General features: G+C 41.1%; 1 protein-coding gene across 1 annotated transcript in view; it reads right to left on the bottom strand.

Moving 5' to 3' along the window:
• adgrb3 (adhesion G protein-coupled receptor B3) overlaps positions 1-11,579 on the bottom strand; it is a 112,069-nt gene continuing 100,490 nt past the window's right edge. The window contains exons 20-31 of the mRNA XM_030748114.1: positions 11,200-11,350; positions 9,570-9,639; positions 9,106-9,172; positions 7,783-7,886; positions 7,359-7,457; positions 6,955-7,126; positions 6,589-6,684; positions 5,750-5,789; positions 3,524-4,203; positions 3,351-3,386; positions 2,414-2,518; positions 1-1,046 (exon numbers count right to left, since the gene is read on the bottom strand). Coding sequence (XP_030603974.1) covers positions 858-1,046; positions 2,414-2,518; positions 3,351-3,386; positions 3,524-4,203; positions 5,750-5,789; positions 6,589-6,684; positions 6,955-7,126; positions 7,359-7,457; positions 7,783-7,886; positions 9,106-9,172; positions 9,570-9,639; positions 11,200-11,350 — 1,809 coding nt within the window. The 3' untranslated portion in view covers positions 1-857. The remainder of the gene's footprint in view (positions 1,047-2,413; positions 2,519-3,350; positions 3,387-3,523; positions 4,204-5,749; positions 5,790-6,588; positions 6,685-6,954; positions 7,127-7,358; positions 7,458-7,782; positions 7,887-9,105; positions 9,173-9,569; positions 9,640-11,199; positions 11,351-11,579) is intronic.

The raw sequence follows: 11,579 nt of genomic DNA, 5'->3' as shown, positions 1-11,579 counted from the left end.
TGAAGCAGTACGAACATATTTCCTCTTTTATTTACATTCCTTTTCAAATGTTAACATTTTTCGCTATAACTTTTGATCAGGTTGGCATTTTTTTTCTCATTAAAATAAATTGGCACAAGTAAAACATATGTAGACAAAAGTTTATTTACACCATACAACATTTTGTTTTTAAATATTTTATACAGAGCTGCAGATGAGAGAGCTTGCTGGGATCCTTCAAGCAGATTCTGCAGTAATAAAGTTGTGAAATATATTATTTATATAAAAGTGAGTATTATCTTTATTGCATTTAAAGCAATGAAGAATGTAGCTTGACAAACATTCATTTTAATATGACAGAAAAAATCCTCTTTGCCTCCCATGTTTTATATTATAAAGTAAAAAGTGTAGTAATGGCCAAACAGACTGTTATAAACTTTTTAAAAACCTGCATAAATATATACATTGTGCTCCCAGGTCTAGTTTTAGCAAATCAAAACTAGACCCGATGAAGCTGGGACCACATGGCATGTCTTTTGATTTGTGAGGTTTACCTTTTTTTTCCTTTTTTTTTTTCTCGCCAATTCCTCAAAAGATAATTCGAAACACATGATGGTAAATATTGTACACCAGGCTGCCCCACACTAAGTACACTAGTGAGAATACAAAAAGTAACACTGATGTTTTTTATCCCTTTTTTTTTTTCTTTTTTTCTCTCTCACCAGTCCTTATATTGTATTGGCACATAATGTCCCTGCCACACTCGTATTATCCAGATATGTATGCCAAGGATGTTAGAAAAGTCTGTTGCTTTGTTCAGTGCAAAATACATCCCCTTTCTCCTCATATCCTAGTTTGCATTTCTCCTTCTTCACCCTCTAGACCTCTGTTTGGAAGTCTCCCTCCTGGACATCTAAGGGTAAGTTGACACACTTTTCCCACTCTGCAGGCGTCATCTCCAGTGAGTCCTTGGTGTCAGATTCTAGTACATTCATAGTGGCGTAGTTCTGGTACTCACAGGCTGGATTGTAGCTCTCCCATGGGTTCTTGTTTGGCATTGCCTTGTCCTGTGAACATGGCCGTGGGGTGTGATGTTAGTGGCACGATATTCTCTGCAGCTAAACTTTTTTTTTTTCTTTTCTTTTTTTTACACAATTGAAAGTCAGTTCATTCAAGAGGGCATTATTTGAACTCATATATGAACCCATTTCTAATTGAAAATAATGGATTAATGCTGTGGAAGGCATCAAATAACAAAAGATAATGGTAGTGTATTAAAGGTGAACATGCTTACACTATTATGGAGTCGTAGCAGAACTGTGTTTTCCCTAAGCTCCAAAACTGGTATATTATATGGGCTGCATATGTGAGCCATTCATCTGAATGTGCTCTCATTGAGAGTCCCAAAGATGCTATTGCAAATAAAGGAGAGATGCTGCTCCCAGTCAGGGAATATAAAATGGATACTAATGTCTGCAGCCAGCTCTGCAGTAGATTCATTTAGGTAAAAAAATAAATAAATAAAGAAGAAGAAGAAGGAAAAAAAAAAATTGGGGGGGGGGTGGGGTGGGGGTGTACTGTAGTTTTCTATACAAAAGATCCTGTACTGGTAACTAAGCAACAGGCCTTGAATTGCATTGTACTGTAGGGCTGATTGAAAAGGGATTATACGCAACCAAAAGTACTGACATATCCTTATTATCAGACTGTGTTTGGTCACCAGCTCGACGTCTCTTCGTGCATCCGGCATAAACAGTAAATGCTGCTCTTGTGAGACAGATGCATAAAGCCTCATAGTCTTATCCTTATAGTCTCCAGCTCCAGTCAGGTGTGGAGACAGATGGTAAAACTTTTGATTTGCACCAGAGTCAGAGCAAATTCTTAGAATTAGCCTGACTTCTGGGTCGAGCGTGATAAAGGAAAGTCCCCCCTCTCTCTCACAGACACACGTGCACACACACACACACACACGCACACACACACACATTCACAGCCGCCACGGGAGTGCAACGACATTAAGGTCAAAGTCGTATAGATGCTGATAGATTAAATAATCTGCCATGCATTTATGGAAAAAAATGATGGGGTTGCTAAGTAGATAAATGTGCATGTAAATAAAAGTGCATTCATGGCCTTGCATTGGAATGGATGCACTCTAATGCAACAAGATAACCAAAGGTCCTTTTTTTCCTGGCCTTGTGGAGAAAATGCTTCAATGCTTTTAAGGGTCGGCCCACTTCACTCGGCCCTCGCCAGCTGCTGGCAGGCCCGCTGCTTATTGGAAGGTTTACTTCTGCATGTATACTTCAGCTACATAACCACTCATTTGCACAATCACACACTATGTGTCCCGCACCGGGTATCTAAATAGGGTATTTGGATGTTGCTCTGTTTAACTGGCTGACCGCCACCCCCCTGGTTTCCTGTTACTCACCATGCTGCCCATATTTGGTATGTCTCGAAATCGGTCCAGGGTTTGAAATTTCTGATTCAGTTCCTGGAACAGCTCCATGTGTCTTTTCCTGGTGTGCATGACTTTCTGCAATAGCAAGGGTTTTTTTTTTGGTATTGACAGCCAATAATGGAAATGCATCTTCCTCCCCACCCCCTCCAACTCTGATCAATTTGTAAGTGTCATGGTAGTTTACTTACAGGCCAGGTTTGAAACAAATCTACCTGTCACTGCATATACACAAGTGACTGCCAAAATAAAGGAAACAGCAATGTAATTAAAGTTAGGGTTATAGGACACTTAAACCCTAAATAATTCATCAAAGATAAACCGTCTCATTCAGAGTTTTGTCAGTGTAAGGGAAATCCTTATAATCAAACCTTGGCACAGATTTTCCATTTTAACCTAAGCTAAAAGAAAATGCACCCTAAGCCAAACTACCTGCCAGTAGCCTTGTGTTTCCTTGATTTTGACAGCATTTACAATATATATGCAGCAAAGCCTGATTTAACATTGCAAAGGAAATGCTATAACCTGCCAAAGGGGGTTGGACTATGTGTTTGCAAGCCAATATAATCATTGCTGAAACCAGTGGTAAAATCAGATGTGAAATGTGCAAATGACTTTAAAAGCATACATTTTGGAAATCAACATATAGCTAATGGATGTAGGAGATGGAGGAGGACAAAATGCAGATGAGAACTGTTGCCCTGTTTGTCAGTTGACAGCCTTGCTTTTACCTTAACTACACAGCTTGCCAATAAATCTCACTGAATCAAGGCTGTGTAACTCCAATAAGCTTAAGAGGCACAACAAGAACTAGTAAATCAAATGACAAACACAACTGCAAAAATGGCCTTTCTCTGCATAAAAAGCTAGATGCGTGTACCAAGGAAAGAAAGATTATGCTTTTACGTACCTCAAAGTCCAGGTCGGAGTAACGTGACTTTCTTCTCTGTAAACACAAAACATGAAAGAATAAAGTTACAAAGCAGACATGCACGCTAATAAGAAATGTTTGACACATTTTAAGATGAAAGTGTTAAGTGCAGCTCTGAATCCTCTGCGTTTCATCCACATGTGCATATGTACCTCCAGAGAGCTCATAGATATTGTAGACCCTGTCTCACTCCTAGAAAGCCCCGCAGATTCCTCCATTTCAGCGAGGAAGTTCTTAACAGCCGTGCGAGGTTCAAAGGGCAGGTTTTGCATCTGCTCTGGAGCGCTAGGATATTGCTGCTCCAGGTTCACATTCATGTGGTCCATGCCTGACGGGTTGATATTGAAGTCAGGGCTCATCTTGTAATGCATTAGCCTCTCGTGTGGCAGCGTATCCATAGTGATGTTCATCTTTGTGTCATCTTTCAGGAGGGTGGGCATGTTACCCGACCCCGACACTGCCGCTGCAGAGGCACGGGGCATGACAATGTAGTCTGTTTCCATCATCTGACTCTGCACCGGATGGCCATCCTTGTCGTGGCCACCCATGTCTTGGTCACTCTGGCGCAGGGCATCGTCGGTGCAAAGGTAAACGGTGCGGCGCATGTCGGCGTTGCTGTCGGCCATGCACGGGTCTTTCAGCTCGCCCACTCCCAACGGCATGTGCAGAGCAGAAGGCTGCTGGATAATCACTTTGGAGATGATGTTGCCAGGCAGTGTGGAGTAGTTGAGGCCCTCTGGGGCCTTTTCGTCCTCCTCATCATTGAGGGAAATGCGGGAGAGGGTGCCTGTAATGGTGGCGGCGCGACAAGAGCCCATGTCTTTGTGGAGTGCTGCGGGGCAGGGTGATACAAGGATTAGTTGGAATTTCTCAGTAATGGATGTCAGACTCTGCTTTATATTTTCCAGCATGTGACTGAAAGAACAAGGGAATTTAAATCAATGCGAAGGAACTCTCAAAGGAATTTATGGTACAGAGGGAAAACCATAATGACAGGATAAATAACTGTGAATATGCACTGAGTGTGACATCACACCCATATACAAAGGAACACAACCGTGACACTGTTGTCTCTAGAGGATATTACTGTAAATAGGCTCATACAGTTTCATCCATTTCTGAAATCCCCTCTGCCATACAGTACAGTGTTTCACATCCTAATCCAGACTTACTAATTGGCGATGACCTTGCCCTGCACAAAATATTCTACCAAGGAACAGATATCTATTCCGAACTACCTTCTGGTTATAGCAAACAGTGAATCCTCCCATGTGTGTATTTTAATCTTTGCCTCAGAATTATATTATCTGCTCACAAAAGGCCTGCAAGGACATTACAAGAATAACAAACATATCCGATGCTCCCCTCTCTGTTTGAGGCTAATTTAATGCTCAGTGTGGACATGGGGAAAACAGTGTGGTATTCACTCTGAAGAAGTCCTTTGATCTAAGTTTACACTGTGTTCTGTAGTGTGACGCTGCAGAATATTACTTCTGCTGCTGACAATAACCCAAGCTTGTAAACAACCAGTTTTAACACCGTAAGCCCGCAGAGTGGTCTGTTAAGTGCATTTCTCTCAGACTGCAGATCTACTTCGGGCCGTATTGGGTCATGATTTATAAATGACACCTGTCTTCTCTGCCTTTTTGTATCAGGTATGCCCACTTTAGCTTTACACAAGAGCACAGGATAAAGTAGGGTGGGTCAGAAGAGCTAGGGAGACCTTTTTGTTACTTAACAAGTGGTGTTTCTGAGATCTCTGAATAATGGCCAGCTTGGCTACTCCCTGCACATTTAGGAAGGGATTGGAGAAATGAGAGGTTTCGAGCCTGTGCAAGTTACTACCATGAGTTACATTCAGGATAACTTATACGGTCTCTTTTACTCACCTCAGTTTTATTAAATCACAAAACTATCGTGGCCCAAAAGCACACAATAACTAGACATAGGAATCAGAAAAAAAAAACCCAGCACCTTCCCTGTGATACAAGTTTAGAAAGAAAATCCTCCCAAAATTAGACACAAAGCACCTACGCACTGATCCTATGATGGCATCACCATGTTAATGAAAAGACATAACTGCCAATGCAACTGCTGAAAGATGAGGAAAGCTGCTGCTATTTCAATTTATTGCTGTTATCTATTACAGTAACGCTGGAAATTACAGTGAGACTCCAACAGTTCTCTTTATACTGTTTTGTTCTCAGATTAAAGTCAGTGTTTTGGTAACTGTGAAAAAACTCCTGTGGGGATTGTTGGTTGTTATATAACCTGAGCTATTTTTTACTGTCTAACCTCTTTGGGGCTTTTTTGTTTTTTTTTTTCTTTACATGCAAGCCAAGAGGAATCTAGTTAGTAAGGGAGCGTCTGTTCTTTACCTGATCGGCAGGCGATGTCCACATCCTTCTCAAAGTCCGTCTGTAAGTAGAGGACAGTGAAATGCTCAAATTTCTAAAAATAAAAAGCACTTTACATTGTAAGCTTAAAAAACAGTGTGCAACATTCAGCTGCAAAATTGAGATCAAAACTATTCTATTTTTATGATACATGATAAGAATCCCTATAATATAGCAACAAAACATATGGGGGGGGGGGGGGGGGGGGGGGGTGCTGCAGCAGCAGCTGGGAAGCATTTTGTGCTTGCTGCTAATGACCGCATTGAACAAAAGGGCCCTGACACCATTCTGCTATTGTCAAAACTATTTCACTCTGGATGGTCTTACAATACTAATGGCAGATCATTGCTTCAGTGTGCCGGTGGCATCGTTGAGCTAGATGAAGAGACTGGTGTCCCGGTCAAAGGTCACACAGGGAACAGCCCTCTATTACCCAGTGAGAGGAAACGAGAGGGATGCACGGCAAATATGGACGGTAAGTTCAATCAAATCGAAATAAAGGACTGAGCTTAGGGGCTAACAAGACCAAAGGAAACTAATGCCATTTATCAGGGGGTCAAGCATCTTCACTGCATGTAATTGGAACTTTACAAAAAAATTATTAACCTATGTGAAAATAATGCCTCATGGTGCAGAGGTCATACAAACCTAAAAAACAAAAACAAAAAGAAAGATAACAATAAAAGAAAGACTAGAAGCAGACAAATTAAGGTTATTGGAGAACGAAGGGGCGTGCCTATGTATTATAAATAACCAGGGAACATTTCTCAAATTATAGAGGATCTAATGGCTGCAGATAACATGGGGGTAACTGTGCCTACCATTATCTGAGCATGCCCATTAGGGAAGGTTCCTGTTGCATCACCGCTGATTGGATCTTGGCAGTTTCTGAGCCGACATCTGAAAGCATCCTGGACCTGAACACAAGAGAAATCAGTGTTTTTCTCTCTTTCTTTGTTTAATGTTAACAATTATGTTTGAAGCATTCTTTAAACATTTCTTTTTGAATATGCAAAACCCTATGGGGAAAGAACTTCTGTTGCTTTAGGCTGTCAGTGACTTTAGCATTGGAAAGCAATTAACCGTGTTAGCAGGAGCATAATCTGCTGACATACAAAGTGTATATCTAGGTAACTAAAAGAAATCGTAAGCGAAAAAGAGGAGAAAATGAAAACATCCTCATCTACCTCTCTCCGGAGGATACAGTGCACCATCACAATGACAAAACCCTGCAGCGAGTCAAAGACAGCAAAGAGGATCTGAAAGAGGATGGAGCGCTTGTCTGTCATGGCAAGTACTGCGGACATCCAGGTCAAAGCCAGCAGAGGTAGCACGACACAGGAACTCCACAAGGACGCCCTGAGAGAAAAGAAGAAGGATTGTGTAGGGGAAATAAAGGCAAGCAGACTGGTGGAGACAACACGATACAGTCTAGAGTGCTGAGTAAAATCTCAAAGCTTCTGTACTGAAACTTGAATTTACATTGCAGTGGGCAGCGAGATGATCAGAATCGCAGAGGTGGACATGCTGTACATACACAGACTCCCCGTAGCACCGCCTTATTGATTCACAGACACTGACAGGCACTTACATTGCATTGCTAGCTGTAGTTGCTGATAAAGCAGTTGTTGATACAACACCACATTTGGCACACTTGAGAGTTAATCCTGTATGCGGCTCACTCATCTGTCTGTGGGACATAGAGACAACATCATGACAAACAACGCTGAGAGCCACTAACTCCACTTTAAAATCTCCCTGTCACATTATCCACAGCAGAAACAGCCAATGTGTGGGGGTGTATATAATGATTTTCATCTTGGACTGATTCTGCCAAAGAAATATGAAACCATGTCGCTCCCGAGAGAGATCTGACCCCTTTATGTTTATGTCTGTAATTTCCCTTCAACGGCAGAAAAAGGAGGTCTAAATCTCCATGTGTACAACAAATCAAAGCACGCTGTATGTATATTTTTGCATGATTTTAAGAATAAAAAAGAAAAGCAGGTACTAACAAGGATGTGCTGTCATACCCTGCTCGGTGCTTCAGCTTCTTGTCCAGTATGCCATCTCTGGACACTAGTTTATTAAACACCAAAATGCCAATCACCATGTTGACCTGGGAGAAAAAAAGAAACAGGAATATTTGCTTTAAAAAAAAAAAAAAAAAAAAAAAAATCAGCCACAACAAGAGGATTTCAAGAGCAATGTGTTCAATTCTCAGCATGACATTCTGCTTAGGTGGCCAGTGGTTAGTGTCATTTTCCATCTTCATTTAACTTTGACCTGTAGCTTCTATTATTTGCTTTTCTCTGTGACATTTCAGCCAATGGAAGAGACATGCCCCGCACACTCAGCCCGGCACAACAGCCTTAAGAAAGGATCTGCCTGACAAGAAGCACTTGTCTCCTCAAAGGCACCTTCCCTTATTATTAGCAGAGAAGTGAAGGAGCATCACAGGAGCTGGTCAGAACACTTTTTAAAACAGTACACTATAGTCGTTTTAAAATCCCCCATACCTAAGAGCTCAATAAGTATTTATACACATACATTTGGGGAAGATTTGATTCGACGAACTTTGTAACTGTGAGACATCTGCCTGTGTTGTTACAGTATCGATACAGTGATAACAGCAGCACAGTGTGGCGTGCATTCTCACTGCAGATGGTTGTTTCTGCCATTTTTTCTTTTTTTTTTGCTGAGATTAGCTTGTCTTCCTTTGAGATTCACTGCAAATTATAAACACAGAGCAGCGACACTCCCAAGTCTTGGTGCTCAAACGAAGAGGTTTAGTCATTTTAAAAATATATATGTCTGAAACTGCTTTATTTCAAATCCCACCAGAAAACGGGAATTTGACAGTGAACAATATTATTACACATCCGGACTCGTGTGTCCCTCTGACACAGACTTAGTGATTTGCATAATCACATTCTTTGTGTAATTTTCTCTGTACAGCTATGTAAATACAAGATGATTAAAATACCCCAGTATATTAGATTTTGGACAAATCTAATGCATAAATACTTAATAACCTCACAGCTACACAGAGGACCATTATGGTAAATGAGAGGGAGTTACTTGAGCACATTGCCTGATGGGATGCTTATTACTTTGACTTTGAAACCACAGTGGGTTCCTCCTGTCAGACATTTCCAAAGCATCATTTTTTTGGGTGGGGGGTTTCAACACAGCACAGTTATACCATATTCACACTGTACCACCACTAGAACTTGGCTTGTGTGAGTCTTGCTTTTTGAATATAAGCAGAATGATCCAAAAGCTCTGCAAAGTCATGTGTATTAAAAAAAAAGTATAAACTGGTGGCTGAGACATACCAGAACAACAGCAGCTGCAGGTCCAACAAAGGCGTACAGGAGCCCGCCCTCCAAAGAGAGCCAACAGCTGCAGGAAAAGCAGGGGAAAACAACAGTTAACTCCCACTAAGGCATTAACATCCAAGTTAATGGTGCACACCAGCATACAGTTGTGTTTTCCTCAATTGTCAGGGGAGAAGTACCATATGCTGTAACTCCATATCCAAAGTTTCACGGGGTAATAAAATTCTAAAGAGATTTTAAGCAGTGTTTATGCATTTGGTATCCAGCAGGGATACAACTCACATGGAATTGGGGTCTTGCTGTGCTATTTTGAAATTTGATTGGCTTCTTGGGACTTTGTTTATGATACTACTTAGGATAACTAAGCCACTGCAGAAGCGTGTGATCATTACCCTTAGATTTTACTGTGAACCAACTGAATACTAAATACAGATAATAATAAGAGAGAAAGAAAAACTTACTATAAGGGTGTCCCGTAGCCTTTTGTTTTGGTAAATCCCATCGAAACAGCAACAACTAAAGCTGGTAATCCTTCAAAAGAGAAAACAATCAATAGTTATTTGAGCAGTTCTAGTAGCTTGTTAGAGCTGAGAGCATAAACCCACTTCAAGGCAGAAGAAGTCAACTGTGCCTTCCAGTCATTAAAGAAAGTGCAACCCAATTGATTTCATTAGAAGCCACAGTATGAGACTATACAGACATCTGAGAGTATATGATCAAGTATAGGCAATTCAATTTATTTCTTTAAGTGGCAGAAAAAGAACAGACTGTACGAAGCTTCGAGAAAAGGGCAGCAGTGCATCATGTCTAGAAATTTCACTGTACTGTACAACACGTCTCCACCTTCCACACCTTTTACAAGAAGGGATTTGGCTGCATGTCTCCTCATTATAGATTGGTGTAATTGATTCAGTTCTTGCAACCATGTGCTCGGAATATTAACACTATCCCTCTCAAAGCAGCGCAGGCAGGTGCTATTGATGTAATCAGTTTCCTGGAGGCACGAGCCGAAGACCCTGTTGCCATCCGCTGCCTCTCTGCAGTGCTGGAGAGGTATAGAGTGCCGAGTGTACGCAAGCATGTCATAAATCACAGTGCAGGCAACAACCTGGTGGAGACACTGTGCTTCAAACAGGTGAATTAAGAGACCACAGGCACTGTGTGTGGCGTGTGATCAGTTTTGTTTGAATAAAGGTCGAATTGCAGAGGATTAAAGAATTATGTTCTCGTCATTACATGTGCAAATGAATAAAATAATTTGTACTGCAGTGCAACTTTATTGCCAGATAACAATATCTTCTTTATTTGTTAAAACGTATATGAGGCCTTTTTTTTTTTTTTAGAAATCTGTGTGATTGCAGAACAGCCTTTGTCCATTTTTTTTTTTTTTTGCAAGCCATGGCACTGCAATGACTAAGAGAGCCTTGTTTGTTGCTAGGTAACAAGAAGAATGAGTGTGAGCTCTTTCATAATCAAATTGATTTTCTTTTTTTTAAAGGAGAGATTTTTGTAAGAAAGAGCTGTTTGGATAGGGATTCAAACTGGCAGTTATCAAATGAAGGGAATTGTTGTAAGTTTAATATAAATATATTGCCTGCCTGTGTTTATTGATATTTGCCACTTGGTGTATGATGCTTATGATTAAAATCTGTAAAGAAAGATGATACATACACCATACTGGTTGCATTTGGTTCAATTTTGCTCTGCAAACATTCCATTCTTCTAAACTGTACCTCTGAGGGTTTCAGATGAAATGTATTCTGCTGCAGTGTGAATGCCCAGCTCAAACCCTCTTTATCAGACATAAGGTCATTGCAACCTGCAATTGAAGAGCCACACCAATCTGTCCTCCCCAGACACTGCTCACAACTGGTCCATTTACCCAGAGTAAGGTAAACTTGACTGGAAAAAAGCATCACAACAAAGAGACTGACAGGATGAGGATCTAGCTGCCCCACAGAGAGGATGAATAGAAAAAGACGTACGAATACTTGGAAAGACACCACGGCCAGAGATATTGTGAGAAAATGGCAGCTGCTGGGATGAGGGGAGATAATGGAGAGGTTTAGAAAAACATGCTGCTTTACTTACCCCAGCCGAGACACAGAAAGCGCTTGCGGATGAGCCTGGTCCGAACCTTTCCCGTCACTGCCATGTAGGACTGCCAGGCCTCTGTTAGGACCCAGCAGAACGATGCCAAGAAGAAGAAGTGCAGGAAGGCTGTCGTCATGATGCAGACGCCCTGTTGGATAGAGAAAATAAAAGTGTCAGATGGAGACAGAGCTTCACATTTCAAAACAACTAACATTGCAGCGTAGAAAAAACACATGCAGACTCCCTCAGATTCCAGAAGTACAGATTCTTTTAAAGCAAGAGGCTCCCTGTGGATACACATTGGTTCTATTGATATTTCCTGATTTCCTTAAATCATTCTGGCCATAACAACAACACAGACCATCCTGTGCAGTGCA

The sequence above is a fragment of the Archocentrus centrarchus genome, chromosome 15 (genome assembly GCF_007364275.1).
Source record: "Archocentrus centrarchus isolate MPI-CPG fArcCen1 chromosome 15, fArcCen1, whole genome shotgun sequence".
Lineage (NCBI taxonomy): Eukaryota > Metazoa > Chordata > Actinopteri > Cichliformes > Cichlidae > Archocentrus > Archocentrus centrarchus.
The sequence above is the reverse complement of the archived record's forward strand: the minus strand, read 5'-3'. Positions and strand labels throughout refer to the sequence as shown.